Source organism: Grammomys surdaster, unplaced genomic scaffold (genome assembly GCF_004785775.1).
Source record: "Grammomys surdaster isolate TR1022 unplaced genomic scaffold, NIH_TR_1.0 345, whole genome shotgun sequence".
NCBI lineage: Eukaryota > Metazoa > Chordata > Mammalia > Rodentia > Muridae > Grammomys > Grammomys surdaster.
In genome coordinates, this window is record NW_021604764.1 from 86,704 (window position 1) to 104,477 (window position 17,774).

The window sequence follows — 17,774 nt, forward strand, 5'->3', positions numbered from 1 at the left end:
TTGCCCAGGCAATGCCTCCCCGCCCTCACTACCCCCCCCCCCATGCACGCACACATGCACGCACGTACAAATGTGAGCACAGGCATCAGTGGTGGTGCAGATAGACATTAAATTCCCTTGTGCTGAATTTAGGAGGTTGTGAGCCACTGATGTGGCTGTTGGGAACTGAACTCAGGTCCTCTGTGAGAGTAGCAAGCGCTCTTACCTGCTGAGCTGTCTCAGTAGCACTACTTTCATCCTTGTCTTAGTTAAATCTCTGGTGTCATAGTGAAGAAATAATTCAGAAAAGTCATTTAATTTACAACAGATTTTTATTGATCAGCTAGAATATGACTCATGGGAACCAACTGAAACCTCTTAACTGAATATGTCTGTTTGGGAATGCAAATTATGGATATGGAATGACTGATGCTCCTGTGGGCCAAGTTCTGTGGTATGAACATATTTCCTGTCCTACAAAGTTTCTCTACAAAGTTAACTGATTCAGAGAAAAAGAAGCAAACAGTGTGATTATAATTAAGCCAAAAATGCTATGCAAATACTATGGGCTAGAAAGAGTAAGTATAGTGATATATTCAAATTAACATTGTTGAACTAAAATATCTCCTTAGATTACTTTTATGCCATATGCCAGAGGACCCTCAATGGAAAATCCTATGTAGAAGGACACTCTCTCTATGTTCCTTCCACTTCTGAGTGGACCTGAATACACAGAAGTCACTGGTATTTTTATTTTTGCCTCTGTTCCATATTCTAGCGAGATTAGTTTGCCTTCAGCCTGGCCATCCAGCAAGCGTAGGAGGTCTTTGACTTCTCTTTTTTCCCACACTACTCCACTCTGCCAGAAGGAATTTGAATCTTGTACTTCACTGAAGTAGCGCTCAATTTCAGCCTTGTGAACAAGACTGTTAAGACCCTTCTTCTTCCCCAGGTAGAAGAGCGTGCTTGGCTGCCTGGACCTGCACATGTGCTTGTACTGTCTCCTGAAGGATCGGTTCAAGGATAAGACATACTTTTCTATTAGTGTGGAATCTTGATCTAGCTCTTTGTTTTCTGGCCAGAATAGGAGGCAGGCCAGGAAATAAGGATCGGGATATGAATGAGTTAGTCCCACAATCTGCAGGACCTCCCTGAGCTTTGTTTTCAGTGTAGTAAATGGCAGGATGTCCTTGGAACTGGGTTTTAGACAACTGAGAATAATGTTGGCCAAGATGAAATTTTGAGTGTCCTTTGTCAACGCCTTCGACACTTGGTTGTTTAGGGTGCGCTGTAATAAGAAGGTGTAGTATTTCACTATATTTTCCATGTTGTTAGCTTCTTTGTGGTTTGGGTTAAGATATTCGAGGAGTCCTGAAAATGTATCTGCTCGCCAAGCTTTTATCTGCTTCCTACAGTTCTCCTCTTGGAGTAACAGATCTTCTTTGCCCTGTAACAAGCTGGTATCCACATAGCAGAAAAGCTCTGCATATTTCTTGAAACAACGGCTGACTTTCTTACTTACTAAGAGTTCTGTCAATTCTTTTGGAGTGTTCCTTGGTTTCAGGAGACCCATATAATCCAAAAAAAAATCAAAACATCTTTTCAAATCTGACTGTAAATTCTGTAGGAGGGATGTAAAGTTGCTGAGAACAACACAATATTCATCTTTCGAGTCTGCAAGGATGGTCCCCTTTCCAGATAAAAACTGTGCCATAGATTCTTTTGACATTTCATTTTCTTTATGGAAAAGGGGTGTGAGCTGAAGAAGCTGGATAGTGTCAAGACCTACTTCTATTTCCCCGAAGAAGCCGGCTGTATTGTATGTGTCATATCTTCTTTGGGACTTCTGTGGTGACCAGACCTCGGTTTCATAGTCTTTACTATCAGTTTGTTCCTGAGACTCTTTGAAGGCTTTTGAAGCCTTTTCAGCAACTTTTAGAAAGTGTGTTAGATCATCCACACTAATACTTCTACATGTGTTATTTTTACCCAACCACTGTCTGATCTCACTTTTGTAAACTTGACCAAGTGTATCTGAAATATAGGAATTCTTAGGTGCTTTCTTTTTGGCCAGATTTGCCCAGACCAGAGCAGTGCTAAAGTTCTTCTCTTTAAGATAGAAGTGTCTTGCTAAAGCTTGACAAATGAATGCATTTTGTGGGAATCGATCACTTCCTGCAGTCAAGACCTTTTCGGTTTGCTCATTCTGCAATTCTTCAATGAATGGGGAAAACAGTGTGTCTGTTTCAGCTCCATGCTCCTTGCGTTGTCTTGTAAGCAAAAGAGTTTGCATATCATGCTTAAATTTGTCTCTTCCTAGTCCAGAATCATAGAATCTGTTCTCTTCCAGAATATTCAGTGCAATCTGACACTTATCCATTCCATAGCTCATTTCCAGTTCTTTTAAACAGTGAACGGCAATTAGGGGGTGAATGATACGTATACCAGTGTACCTCCCATAATCTGAAACTTCGGTTCTTATTAGAAGTGTGGAATAGGTTCCCATGTTGTCTTCTACAGTTTCTGGTTTCCCACGTTTAATGGTATAAGTGATTCCCAGAAATATTTCACACTGTGATACTGAAATGGTAGAGTCTGTAACATAAGAGTTGAGTAATGCCAGGTAAGAAATGAGCTGGGCTTTCTTGCTTTTAGCATCCAGGTCCTTCAGTGTATTCTTCACTACATTCTTTATGTAACCTGTATCAAAATTGTCTTTCAAGATCATGAAGGAATAAAAGTTTTCACAATTCTTATACTCCTTTTCAATTTCCTGTAGTTTGGCCTCAAAGGCTCTTTTTTCTTTGGGAGAAAGTTGGTATTTTAGTGAAATGCTATCAGCTAATTTTGCACTTTCATCTGGATTCTGAGATCTCATGCAGTTCAGAATTATTACTAATGTTTTTTCATATCTCAGACCTTTTTCTGCTATAAAGGAATTTATGGCATTCTGCAGAATATAGGTGTTCTGTTGTTCTTCGAAATCATCTACAAGGAGAAGAACGGGAATAAAATCCTGGTGGCAGGTAGCCTTGTAGCTAAACAGCTTGCTTACTTGTTCTCCAATCTCCACAAAATCAGTTGCTTTGTTTTTCAAGACAGCACACCGGAACGTCTGCTTTAAGTCCCAGAGAACATGCATAGCCAACGTAGTACCTCCACAGCCTGGGTGATGGTAGAGGTTGATGACTTTGGCAAATACTGGTTTAGGAGATTCTGCACACTGTTTTATTAAAGTTGTCAGCTCTTCAAAACTATCCCTTTTTACAAAAGCTGAAGAATAGCTTTCAGAAGAAAAATAAAAGTTCCACCAGGATACTCTGCCTCCTCGATAAAAGTGTTCTTCTCTTGATTTCTTAAATTCTAGGAATTCAGATTTATCTTTCTCTATGTCTGTATCTCTACACTCATTTTCACAGAGGATTTCCAGTGCACTCATGATATCTTCATCTATTTTTTCCAGAATAACTGAGGAGGAGCCGCAGGAGTGCAAAAATCTCCTCGAAGACTGAATCACTGACTTCAATTTGAGGATGGTATTGTTGACCAGTTCTATGTTTAAAGTAGAAATGCTATGTTTTTCTAAATCATCTTTGATTTCCAGTCTTACTTGTAGTAGATCACTCCACTGTTGGTAGATAGCTGAGTTTGCACAGATGCACAACATATTGTCCATTCCATTGAAAACTTGATAGAAAGCACAGAAAGTCTCAAGGAGTGGATCTTTTTGGTTTTCTACTGGAGAAAGTAAGAGAAACACCACCAGAACCTTCCCTCTAACTATTATATTTTCATCTGTGAGGAATGAAATGAGTCTTCTAACCCCAGAAGCTCTATCTCTCTGCCATAAATGTGGTTCTAGAGGTTGACAAGACAAGTCTACTCCGCCATTGCAGAAGATCCAGCTGGGCTGCTCATAAAGTTTCAGAGTAGAAATTTTCTCTTCTGTGGTAGTTTTTTCCTCATAGTGACTGAGTAGGTGGAGGTTTGCAACTCTGCTTTCTCTGTAAGCTTTGAACACTCCCTTGATGTGAGAGTAAGGATCAAAATCTAGCACAGCAAACAATTTAATTTCCTTTATGAAATCTAAGTGCTCTATTTGAGTTGGTGCACAGGTATTTGTTACAAGAATGTACCAATCATAGTAAGATTTATCAAGTGAGCCTTGGTTTCTGGTCAAAAGTTTAGACAGTTTTAGTCCTTCACTCTCTTTCTTAGCTACCATCCTGAGTTCTTCTTCTTCAGCTGCTTTTCTAGATGCTATCCATGTCTTTAAATCCTCTAGAAATTTTGTGAACTCTCTATCCCGTTCTTTGGGATTGCCAAGTATATTCCTAGAGCTAGCTCCTTCTCTTACAAACAATGAAGTATCTTTGCTTTGCTTCCATGTTTTGCCTGTTTCACTTTGCATCATAATGTAGAAATACTTTTCTTGACATATAGAATGTTTGGGAATAACATCTACCTCAATGACAAATCTATTGGATTGTGTATTGTTCTGCAGAAGGACTTCCACAAACCGTGGTTCCCGGATACATGCTCTGGCTTCTCTGATTTTACTGTCTTCAAAATACTTTGTGATCATTACGTTGAAGTGGTTAATAAAGACATCTTTACTGGTAACTTGCACACCAACAATTTCTCCATGTGGTTTGTCCTTTACTCCAAAATGAATAGTGCCATTGGTTCGTGAATTCATACAAGCTGCAGCAAATCGGAAAGTCTCATTGCTAAATTTCATCTTTATATCCTCTTGCGTGGCTGTCTCTACGTTTGTCAAGGCTTTGAATTCATGTACTGGATCGATGAGATTGAGCGGCCCTGTCTCAGCAACTCGTAGAATAGAATGCTCTATGTAATGTTTGACATCATGGAAAGAATTAAAAGGGTATGGCATGCAAGACATCTGTTCTGGTTTGGGCTTATTACTGTCCATGTCTTTAGTCACTTTGTCACCTAACACAGTTTGTTTCATAAGACTTGGTTCTTGTTCTTCATGCTGGCCTGTCTCTCTGAGACCAAGATCACTGTTGGGTGAAACTGAGTTTTCTTCCTCATTTTTGGTCTTGTTTTGGTGTTCTTTTATAGAGAGCTTTTTATTATCTAATTGTCTGGAATTTTGATTGTGACTTTCAGGGGAACTAATTTGTTTGTTATACATACGTCTTATCAGAAGTGCTGGACCTCGTGGCAAGCCCATTTCTCTAAGATCCTTTTCAGTTAGTTCCTGCAGGACCATCCCTGTTACCTCTTCATTGAACAGGATTTGAGCATATTTCTCATCAATGTTAAGGTCTTCAGTTACCCATTTTCTTACATGTTCTTTGGTCCAGTCTTTGATCAATTTAGGTCTATTCATGTCTAAGCTTCAAAGTTGTTCCCTGAAAAAAGTAATAGGATGATATTTTAGCATTATACTTTATCATGGAAATTACATAGGCAATTTGGAATACAACTTCACACTAATTATATACAAATGCTTGATATTTTTAAAAAATAACTCGGGGGGGGGGGGCGTGGAGGTGAATGTTCGCGTGTCTCCGCCAGTCAAAGATAGTTGGTATATCTAGGTTAGGTATTGGGTTACACTTCTGATTGTATGGGCATCTTGTTATTGAGCATTACCAAACTTATAAAGCCTTTTATTGACTTTTTAAAAAAAAGTTACTAATAAAAAAAAAGAATGAGGAGGAAGGGTGATAGAATACATGAGATAGTTAATCAGATGAGGAAACTAGCTGGAGGAAGAAAGGGAAGGGGCAGAGGGAAGCAAATAAGAACTCTAATGACACATGTATGAGGATGCTGTAATAAAACCCAGTACTTTGTATGTTAACTTAAAATACTAATAAAAAAAAGCAAGAAGTACGAGGGGGGATAGGATAGGGGGTTTCTGGGGCAGGGATGGGAAAAGGGATTGACATCTGAAAAGTAAATAAATAAAATATCCAATAAAAAAAAAGAAAAAAGGAACTTAAAACTTCTTGGGACTCATTCTATAGTATATAGAACTAAGTCTCCATTTCACAGGCAATTGTATTTGTGATTCTGAAACAAGTAGTAGCTGCTTGCAAGTGATAAACTCCTTGTCTTTTATAATGTTTCCTTTTAGACTTTATCTATGTAGAAGTTGTGACTTTGTAACTTAAAACTAGAATCTTCAGTAACAAAATTACCTTTTCATAGAATAACATTTTAGTTAAATTTTAAATATATAAACATCCACAAAATTAATATTCTTAAACTCAAGCTGATCAACAAATGATCTGAAAAAGCCAAAGCAATTCTAAACATAGAATGATGTAGAGGTATCATAATATCTGATCTCAAATTATACTCCAGAGCCATAGTGAAAAACCACCATGTATTTAGCACAAGAACCGACTCATAGACTAGAGAATCCAGAAATAAATCCTATAGCCACAATAATCTAAATTTCTCCCCAATTGTCAAAATCACACATTGAAAAAATATAACCTTACAAGCAAGTGTCTCTGGCAGAACTGGATATTGACACAAGAAATAAAAAACTAGGTGAATATTTCTGACTCGGCATAAAATCCAATTTAAAAGAGATCAAAAGTCTTAATGCAAGATCTGAAACTGACTGAGGAAAACATAGCTAAAATATTTCAAGATATAGGCAAGTAACAGGTTTGGTCAAAATGAAGATACCTGAAGAGACATAAAGATATAAAAATGACTTTCAGTTGTGCCAACATGCTGTTGAAATATTAGATGCCAAAGAAATAGGAATTTTCTTCCAGAAATCTCATGCTGAGAAGAGGAAAAGGCCGAGAGAGACGGGGGAGGGGGGGAGAGAGAGAGAGAGAGAGAGAGAGAGAGACCCTCTCAGAGATTTGCACAGTTCTAAAAGCTTGTCAGACCATTCTACAGGATGAGACTCAAGCCCTGACAATGATAGGTCAGTGGTAGATGGGACCAAATCTTGATCACAACTACTTAAAGGTATAGATCCTTGGTCCTCTCTTTTAACTTTAATCTCACTTTAGGACACAGAAGAAGGATTATGAGGCTACATTAAATGTCATTTTTCTGATTTCCATGGTTTTTTCTCTTCTAGTTGTCTTATTAAGGACAGGTGACTCATCTTGACTTTGAGCACAGACTGTGATCCCCAAGTTTGATAATAGGCATAAACAAAAGAGTTCTGAAAAGGACTCTAGTAGCACAGAAAATAGTCCTAAGAATTGACAGATGGGCTGATATGAAATTTAAAATCTTCTGCACAGTAAAGGAAAGAAAGAGGCAACCTTTAACAACTATGTCTCAGACCCAGGATTGATATCTAGTGTTAGCATACCTTCTAGTCTCTTCCCCACAGTTACCTGGCAACAGCCAGATATGCCTGACACACTATAAAAGAAACAGACCTCTAGCTCCTTACCCCAAGGTAATCTACCACCTTATTAGCTCATTAGTAAATTTGTTAACTAGCTACGACTGCCAGAACTCTTATCAAAGTCAGGTCGATTTGCCTTGCACAAAGACCTCATAAAAAAGATACACGCATTCAGATGTAAGCTTTCACAGATATACTTCCTTATCTAAACTCAGTTTCCAGTGCTTCATATTTCTTCTCCTTGCTATACCACTGTCCTAAATATTAACCAAGAGTTCTTATAAATTAGCCTAACCATAATAAAACATTCCACTGTATGATCCACTTTTATAATCACAAGTTCAGCTAAAGTGTTTCTTGTGTTAAATCTATACTACAGCTATCATGATTAAAAATATAAGTTTCTTTTGGTTATCTTTTAACTATGGAATTAAGGTGTTTCTCATACTAAACTATATGGTCAACTATCATATTCACAAGGTTATCAAATTTGTGAGTTTTGTTTAACTTTCTTTTAAATGTAATATATTCAGTCTCCTAGACAGAAAGAAAAAGTCCTTCTTGTTCCTTCTGTTACACAAAAGATTTTTTTTGTCTTCCCTAAGCTCATCTTAAAAAATTGTCATGTTGTTAACAAATCTTTTTTGTAAAGTTATAAGGTATAGGAAACCCACTCATATCTTCCTCTCATGGACCAAATAAACTCTATCCAGATAAGTACACCTGCCAATCAATAGCCTAAGTTCCCATTTGCTACCTATCCCAGAGGGTAGGATTCATCTCCTGTGTCCTGGGATTTGGACTTCCCTTGCCTCCAACTACCAAAACATAAGGGTTTCAAATGTACTTTCAAATGTACATCTAAGAAAAAAAATTCTCCCAAATGTACTAAATTCTATGCCTCTAATATGTACATGTGTGTGTTTCAGCATCTTGTCAAGTCCAGACATTTACTCAAAATCTACATCCAAGACAGCTCCAGAGAAGCAACCCATAGATGCTGCAGTCTACTCTTACAGATGCTTCTACTGGATCTTTTCCTTCCTATATACAGATGGTTCCATAAACCCTGGACTGCATGGAAAGAGTCAACTTTCCTAAGACTAGACCAACATCCCCATACCCATCTTCTTAGGATTCTCAGAGACAAATCTCCCCAAAGTGAACAGAGAGTAACTAAAGACCACAAAGATCCTATTTCTGATTCACCATAGCCTCTGTCTTTCCTTTTTTTTTTTAATTAAACCAAAACAGAGGAATGTTAGCATTCCTTCTAGGCTCCTCCCCACAGTTACCTGGCAACAGCCAGGTATGCCTGACTCACTATAAAAGGGGCTATTTGCTCCTTCCTCTCTCTCTTACTCTCTTATCCTCTTACTTTCTTACTTTCTGCCCCTTCTCTCCCTGCCCCTTCTCCCTATCTCCCTTCTCCTCCCCTCTCCACATGTTCTTGGCCAGCCTCTCCTCCTCCTCCTCCTCCTCCTCCTCCTCCTCCTCCTCCTCCTCCTCCTCCTCCTCCTCCTCCTCTCTCTCTCTCTCTCTCTCTCTCTCCCCCCCTCTCCCTCTCTCCCTCTTTCCCTCTCTCTGCCTTTCTCTGTCTGTACTCTCTCCCCAACTCCCCTTCCCATGTCTTAAATAAACTCTATTCCATACTGTATCCATCATATGGCTGGTGCCTCAGAGGGAAGCGATGCCTCAGCATGGGCCTGTAGAGGCACCCCCTCCACCTCACCATACCGAGCTGAGCTTTTACCAAACATATTCTGGCTCTTTCTCTTTTTTTATAAAATATAATATCTAAAATATGTAAACATCTCTGAAAGTGCCAAAACATAATCCAATGTGGCCTTTGGATAATTTAAGCATTAGAGTCTCATTTGGTGGGATGATCTGGGCTCAGCCCAGCCTTGTGGAGACAGCGTGGAAGATTTGCAGAGTCATCCCCCACTCTGGTACCCTGTGGGTGGCAGAGCCTGTGTAACTGTCCTCCTGAGCTTGAGCTGGCAGCCTGAGCCTAGCTGTGGCTGAGAATACACAGCAGCAGCTGCTGCTGCTGCTGCTGCTGCTGCTGCTGCTGCTGCTGCTGCTGCTTGTGGCCTCAGGCCTTAACTAGTCGGGAACATGGTGGCTCAGTAAGTACAAGCCAGATAGGGTGCCACCATTTTAAATATCTCCTGCAACATATTCTTTCTTTGAACTGTTTGTTTGTTAGGTCAGAGCAACACAGAAATAGCTAATTCCATCTCACTGAGGAGAGTGGCCTTGCCATATCATATTATTTATGAACTCTAGACAGAAGTGATAGTACAAGCATTTACTCAATATATTCTTGAAGATTTTTCTGAAGGCATTTTAGAAAAGAATGTGATTTTTAAAATTTATCTCTTTTATATGGGATATTGAAAATAGAAAATCTCTTATTATTAAACTTTAGTCTGATGTGGGACTGGAGAAATGGCTTAGGGGATAAAGTGTCCCAACAACTGCATAAATAGTTGGGCTCCTTCTTGCAATCCCAGCACTGGGGGAATGGATGCAGGATAATTCGTAGAGTTTGTTGGCCTGGCAGCCTAGTTTATTTAGTGAGCCAAAGGGTTGAGTGAGAGGTCCTGTCTCAAAAGTTAGAATGGAAAATTATTCAAGATGCTTATATTGACTTCTGACTTCTACACACAGGTGCATACATAGGGACAAGCACACATATACAAACTTGTACACACAAAATTTTCTGAATTACTGATTTTTGTTCTTTTATTTTCAAATTTTGCAAGTCTACATGTAGCCGTGGCTAGACTGAAACCTGAGTACCTCCTGCCAGGGGCTTTAGGTGTTCCACCATGCTCAGATGGGTTTTTATACACTTTAAGATATTTTTACAGACAGCTCAAGAGGACTTTCATGCTTACAGATACTATTTTGTATCATGATTATTGGTAGTTTAATAGAATTAATCCACCAAATCTCTAGGCCTTTCACCTTGCTAACTACCTCTTCTTGTTTACTGATCTCAGCCACAACTTATTTCCACGCAGATGGTCACATGCTTGACATTGTCATCATTATTACAGACTTGTAGACCAAACTCTGCCCTCCCATGCATACAGTTTCTGGTTTCTATTACCTAAGCCTACGATCTTACTCATGGACAAAGTTGCTTTATGTGCCAACGCGTACCATGAGAGGTCATTAGGGAAGAGCCTAATCCATTATATTTCCTATCATTGCTAAAGGGGGTTGCATTTTTGTTGAAGTGATTCATTTCTGGGTACTTTATTAATGGCATTCTTAAAATTAGATTAAAATTATTGTTGAGATTAGGCTCTTAGTTACTCTACATTGTATAAAACAGGTTTTTTGGTTTTGCTTTTGTTTTTCAGACTAAGGATTGTTCTGAGACACTTCAGTTTCCAAGCAGTCTTAACTCTATTTTGAGGGAAGAGTATGGCTATAGGCCAAGTGGACTGGCAAATCACACGTTTTGCATACGACCACCTACGCAGCACAGACTGAGGAGTGGCTTATCCCTGGGGGTAGAGAAAGTGCCACCCTAGAAATTTATTGGGAGGAATTGAGACTGTAGGGACACAAGGGAATATTAAAGCTTGCCTAGGAACAGAAGACATGCTAGATCAGGGAAATGTGTCACTCTAATCTGGCTCCCATAAAATATCAAAAGTGAAGACATAGAAGAAACTTGAGAGCACTTTGACATCGAGGGGTGGAGTTAAGGAACGAAGAGGGTAGCATGAGCTGGGAGGACCAGAGACCTACATACCACACCAATGATAATGGCCCCACACCAACTCATCATCAGATTCCTGTCACATGTATAAGGGCCAATGGGCAGAGAAAGCCCAACTATCCTTGAGTCTCAGCTCTGCTCAATCACTCACTGCTGATGCAGCTGCCATGTGCCAGTCACCTGCTCACTACAACTGCCACAGAGACTGGAACCCAATCCAGCTCTGCCCTCACCCTTGCCGCTAACTACAGTTTTGCTCTCAGTTATGCCTCATCTGAAGCCTGTTCCCCAAAGAAGCAGATTCTTATCAATGCAGACTCTACTTGGTTTTTCCTCAGCTCTGTTCTGAAACTTCCTCAACTCTGCCATAGCCTACTTCACTAGTATTCAATCTGTCAACTGCATATATACTGTATATACTGTATATATATACTGTATATACTGTATATACTGTATAAATATATATACTGAAAGACATATTTTCTGAGTGCTGTGTATTATTACTGTTAGTAATTGAGAAGTGGAATTGTCCTTGGTCACATTACTGACATAGGCAGGATTATCTGCCAAACTGAAACCACTGTGAATTTACCGTAATTTCATAAATTGTGATGCTGTGGAAAGGCACAAGGATGCTGGTCTATGTTTCTGGCCCACGGTGCTCATGCAGTGCTTCTGGCTGCTTTCATAACTCACATTTATTGCGTTAGCTAATGCCTGCAACCTCAGCTTCCCTGTGCATGCTGTTTTCACGATCCTCTCCTGCCTGCTGCCATCACTCTCAGCCACATGCCCTTGCTTTCAGTATTCTAATCAGCTTACATTCATTTATTTTTATGTTCTGGTTTTAGCCCAACTCCCCACCTTCTTCTATTTACAGCATGGTAATTAACATGGTTAATGTAAGCTGAATTGCCAAAGTCAAAAACTTACAGTGCCTTCTCATTTCACTTGAATTCAAGCAGAATGCTCAATGTTCTACAGGCTGTGTCTGTATGCTACACATATGACATCCCTGCCTCTGCTCTGGCTGTTCCAGCCATTGGCTTGCCTGGCTGCTCTCTACACACACCGGCCTCAGCCTACTGCAGGATAGGCCCAACGAGCTATTTCCTCTGCTCAGACTGTTCTTTTTCTCACACCTACATCACTTCTAAACACACTGGGGCCTCTGTGGATGCCTTTGTTAACACTTAATATTAAATAAGACTCTGCTCCTTCCTCCAGAGCTCTTATCCTGTCTTCCCTGTCTCGATTTTCCTTTTTAAGATCTACACACAATGTTTTTCTTAGTTGTCTTTTTCATCCTGTCAGAAACTAAGATACAACATGTAGAAAAAGACCATTTTTTATTTTTCATTCATAGGTGAATCCCTACGGCCCAATATTTGTTGAATGAAGAAGTTGTAGTTTTCAAGTATCAAAACTTATTTTTGGAAATTCATGGTTTAGCAATGTCTGTGTCGCAAAATACTTGGAAACTTCTTCATTTCATTACCCAGAGACAAGATCTAACTGTTGTTTCTAAGTTAACTATTCACCATATTCTTAACACCTCCACATAATCCCTTGACTCTTTTTATGACTCCTACTTTAAATCCTGGATGGATTGTAGGAATGTTTTTTAAACGCCTGGGCCTTTGATACTGAGCAGAAAGCCACATTGTTGTTACTAAAGCCACAAAATTGTTACTAGGAATAATATCTGATGGTCAAAGTAGGTCTCTTCCCAGCCAGGCTGTTCCATAATAGGGGGCAATATGAGGGAAACCATTACTGTTTTGTTCATCTGTTTCAGAGGAAATGCACAGGAAACCTCTGTGTTAACATGGGAGAGAGATTCTGGCTGGTGATTGGAGAGTCTCCCCCTGTATACTTAGGCAGACTGAGCAATTCTGGGGTCCTGTTTTCTTATTAGTACTCAATTCTGCAATCTGTTCCCAAAGAACTTTTACTTTGTTATCTTTGGGGATCAACAGTGTAAGAGAAGCATGTTGTCATGACCACTGACTTCAAGGCAGCTAGGCCTGAGCAGCAGCCTTAAGGTGGGGCTAGAGCCCAGTAGGGCACACCCTGCTTCTGGTTTCACTTTTGGAGGACAGGAAATTGCACAGACTTAGTTTCAATTTCCTGAAGGGTATATTACAGGAACGCTTTCCCTCCTCCCAAACCCCCCAGATTGCTACTATGTGCTGGCTGGAAAGGAAACCGGTGTCTAACTTTGCAAGTCTCTGTCTTTGATTAGATGTCTTTGATTAGATGTAACTTGTGTCATGCTACATTGTAGGGTTCGTAGTTGGTTATGCTGTTCTACATCATTTAGTATACTTAGATTCTTGATCAGCCCCGTCAGCAGACCCTTCCACTGTAGCTCTCTACATCTCCGTCAGCAGACCCTTCCACTGTAGCTCTCTACAGTGGAAGAGGGCATCTGATTCCATTACAGATGGTTGTGAGCCATCATGTGGCTGCTGGGAATTGAACTTAGGACCTCTGGAAGAGCAGTCAGTGCTCTTAACCACTAAGCCATCTCTCCAGCCCTACACCAAGCATTTTTAAGCATACCCTTTACAGAACAGTGAAAGGGATCCACTTTTCCTAGATGGCGTCTTTCCCCATGCTTAAACCATTTTAATAAAATAAACACTCAGTACTGTGTTGCAAAGCTTGCTTGTCTCCTCTTCTGCACACACCTTGCACTGTAAGGTAAATCTTCAGTGAATGTACATCCAGCATCACTTGCCTCCTCTCCCTGCCTGTCCAAACCACTGCTCTGGTCTCTCCTGAATCTCAGGTAAAGCTCAACAGCTCAGTTCGCCTATGGTCATTTTTAATCCTTTCAGAGGCTTTTCCAAATCCCCCTGGAGGGAGAGGGACTGGCTTACAAATGGGAGACATCATGCAAGTATTCTGCTGTTTTTCCCCCAGTGGTTTCTATCTGATTGACAGTGCAAAGCCTTAGATGATGAGGCATGCTGCCACCCCTCTGGCATTACAGCATCACACTGATTATTCATCACTCTGAAGCAGATCTAGTTGCTTGGCCCTCTTGTTGCTTCTTGTTACAGACAGTGCAGCTGTTTGCAACTGTTTTGGGGCTGTTCCTCTCCCTGGAATTCCCTTGCACACCCATGATTCTCGGTTCCAAACTTTCTTAAGGTTGTTTTTTTGTTTTTTGGGGTTTTTTTTTGTTTTGTTTTGTTTTTAATATTCCCTTCTCATGGGGCATTGCTTGGCTGCCTTACTGGCCTCATTTCCCATCACTTCCCATTCCTTTTCTGGATTTATTTATATTTTTTTTATTGAGAACTTATAACAAACAAATGTTTTATATGTATTTACTTATTTATCTTCTTTAATTTGTCTCACTCATTCTAAGTACTACCTAAGACTGAGGTTTTGTGCTCACCATCTTCAATCTCATATCATACATACCCTGGCTTCTTAGCAAAACATGATGAACAAATGGAATACATTCACACAATGAAAATATGCATCTTTTGACACTGGACCCTCCAGTGCTCAGTGTCTCATCTTACCAGGTAATAATGTTACTTGGGTAGATGGGAGACAGCTAGCCTTCCGGGGATCCTTTTAGTGGTGATAGGCTTTCTGTTTCTCTCAGTGATTCAGATATAGGCAAGATTAGACCAGATTAAAAGTAGACAAAGGCAGGTTAATTAGGAGGCAGCTCAGGTGGGTTCAGTCATCTCACAGTTGGAAGTCAGTCAGTGAAGCCATACATCTAAGCTAAACTAAGGGGAGTTTATAGGTCTTGGGGTGATGACTTGTGAGCTAGGAGCAGGAACTGTACCCATATATGGTCAAAACCTAAGCCACTGGATTGTACTCTTGGGTGGGTTGTGGGAAACTCAAAGACAGAGAGTGATGACATGTTTACCTGAAATTTTCCCCAAGCAGGTAAGGGAGTTTTGTTTGTGGGGTTGGGATTGTGGGAAGGAGGGCAGACCGGGTTTCCCAGCTTGTGCAGGGCCCAAGCAGGGGTTCAGGCTAACAAGTGTTCATCTATTAGGCTAGGAACAAGCTGCAGATTCTATCAACTGGTCACAAAAAAAAAAAAAAAACAGTTTTAGGAAAAGGCAAGATGATGACCAGTCAGCTTATTTTTTCCTGGAGTCCTTGCAAGCTTCCAATTCCACAATACACAACGTATTGTCTCACCTTCCTGTTGGGGCCACTCAGTCCCAGAAGAGGCTACTTCTACAAAGCAGCTGTGGCTAAGGCCCCTTGATTCAGTGCCTCAGTGCCCAGGGCAGAAACTGACCTCCCTGCCAGAGACTTGCCCCTTCCTACAAGCTCACCCAGGCAGGATCAGAAGCAGTGTAAGTTTCCAGTGGAAAGCACTCAGTTAAATATTTAACCTGCCACCCTCCCTCTGCTTATCTAGGAGGCTAGGGTCAGATTTCCTCTTTGGATTTAGCCAAAAGTGGAAACAGAAATTCCAACAAGATTCAGTATTCCAGAAAGCACCGCACATCAGGAACTTCCTCATTCTTTCAGACAGTGAGTGCTGCCAAGGACCTTGGAAACCACATGGGCTGTTTTCACTCATTCAAAACCAGGGGCTCCCGGTAGACACCAAATGGGTAGATAGATTCTCAGATAGGAAACACCTTGACTCCCTGAATCTCAGTCCTATTAAGTGGAACACCTTATGATATCCTATGATATGCTAAACTCTTTCAAAAGTTCCCTTAACAAACACTGAAATGTCAAAAAATTCCCCAACCTGCTTCCAACATTCTAGCAGTCCAGAACACAATTCCAATCTATGATATTTGTTTGGTGAAGCTTTTAAAAAAACCTAGACACCTGACAAATTTTGAGAACATCTGGATGTTTACTGTTGGAACGAAGTAAATCAAATTGCTATGGTAGGTTTGAACAACTTTTGAGAACATCGAACATCAAGGCATTAAATCTTTGCTCCCTAGAAGCCCTAAGCTTCCTGTTTTAAAGTGAGAACAAAAATCTTATCATTAACTATGTTAAATATTCAAGGGAGCTACAGGACGCCATGCTCCAGAGAACTTGGCCTCTTAAACTCTCCTGTGCTGAGCAACAAGGACAAGCATACCTTCACCTCAGGGGTCCAAGACAGCAGCACCCTTGATCTCCAAACCCGAGGAGAACTGCTTAAAGGGACAGAAACATCCCAGTTTTATCTGCAGCCTCTCCGAGCTATGCTCTGATGGTCCCAAGAACTGAAACTAAACACAAGCAAGGTAGTTTTGGTTTGTGAAGAACACACTAATATAGCATAACACAAGACAATAAAAGAAAAGAAAACAACAACAACAAACCCCTCACCATTCCCTCAGCTCCCTTGCTGTCTGAAATAGATTTAAAGGGAAAATTTAAATGGCTAGCTCTGGAGGGTGTTGCTTTTGATGAATCTGCAAACAAAACTTGGGGGAAAAATCTTACATAGAAAGGAAGATGGAAATTGGCGTTAACACCCAGGAGCCCAGGCTCCAGCTCAACTTCCTGTTGTTTCATTTCGCACTCCTTTTGCATTATTTGTCCATCTTTCTTATCTGCCCATTGGGCACAATGAGGAACCCACTCATTACCCAGACCAGTTCTCATTGTTCTAGTTGTACTTAATGGAGCATTTCTGTCTAGGAAAGCAATTTCCAAGTTACTATCAGTTAAATATACTCCTACATGTGCAATGTGCTGCTGTTACTAATTAACTTAATATTTTATTTATAATGGTTCATTTAAAAGTATGGATTGATACAAAAATACAGCTAGAACTTTTAGAAAAAGCTTTCTCATCACAGGCATAAAAATGAGAAAAGATGTCATAACTCAGAAACTTACCAGTTTCCTGAAAACTTTATTATTCCACAAGCTTGGAAGCAGTAACTTTAAGCTGTGTTTTCTTATTTTTCTTCAGATACGATTCTCAGGATCCTGTTCAGAAAAAAAAAATCTAGGTTGCTAAGCTGCCAAGTTCTCTGCCTTCGATGCTCAGCCTCTCAGGACTGTGGAGCAGAATGAGAACAAGGAAGTCGTTTCAGTTTTGTTTTTGCTCATAAACTTGAAGAGGGAGTTTTTAATAGGGCTGGTGACTGTATCCAATGGTAGAGTACTTACTTAGTATTCATGAGGCTCTGTGTCTGGTCCCCAGTGCTGTAATAGACAATAGATAGATTTATAAATACTTTATAGAAAATTATCAAGCCAGGCAGTGGTGGCACACGCCTTTAATCCCAGCACTTGGGAGGCAGAGGCAGGTGGATTTCTGAGTTCGAGGCCAGCCTGGTGTACAGAGTGAGTTCCAAGACAGCCAGGTCTACACAGAGAAACCCTGTCTCGAAAAAAAAAAAAACAAAAAAAAAAAAGAAAGAAAGAAAATTATCAGTAAATATGAACCATGGGTAACAAGTTTTCACCAGGCATATATTTAAATCACAAGAGCTAAGACACTGGAGGGAGTACAAATACGATTCCAGGAAAAATTACAATCCTTTCATAAGGTATGAGCTAAGCATCTGTTAAGGGTTGAATTATATCTCCTCCAATTTCATATACCAAAGTTCTAAGACTATGTAAGGTTTTTTGTTTGTTTGTTTGTTTGTAATTATTTGTTCCAATTTGTTTGGAATTTAATTATTGATAATCTTTTAGGGCTTGACTAGCAGACAAACTGAATCCGAAACA

The 17,774-nt window shown here is 40.1% G+C and overlaps 1 protein-coding gene across 2 annotated transcripts; it reads right to left on the bottom strand.

Annotated features, from left to right (window-relative positions):
- Positions 1-292: 292 nt before the first annotated feature.
- On the bottom strand, positions 293-17,090 carry Samd9l (sterile alpha motif domain containing 9 like). 2 transcript variants are annotated; one of them, XM_028779176.1, is made up of 3 exons: positions 16,932-17,090; positions 16,183-16,315; positions 293-5,360 (listed from the first exon to the last, which is right to left on the bottom strand). In XM_028779176.1, the coding sequence occupies exon 3, from the start codon at positions 5,336-5,338 to the stop codon at positions 608-610; it is 4,731 nt and encodes a 1,576-aa protein (XP_028635009.1). In that variant the 5' UTR covers positions 5,339-5,360; positions 16,183-16,315; positions 16,932-17,090; the 3' UTR covers positions 293-607. The 2 variants fall into 2 exon arrangements, with proteins under 2 accessions (XP_028635009.1, XP_028635008.1); XM_028779175.1 differs by lacking the exon at positions 16,183-16,315.
- Positions 17,091-17,774: the final 684 nt, after the last annotated feature.

Excerpts from the sequence above, each read along its gene's own strand:
- Samd9l (XM_028779175.1), bottom strand. The coding sequence starts at position 5,338 with ATGAATAGACCTAAATTGATCAAAGACTGGACCAAAGAACATGTAAGA.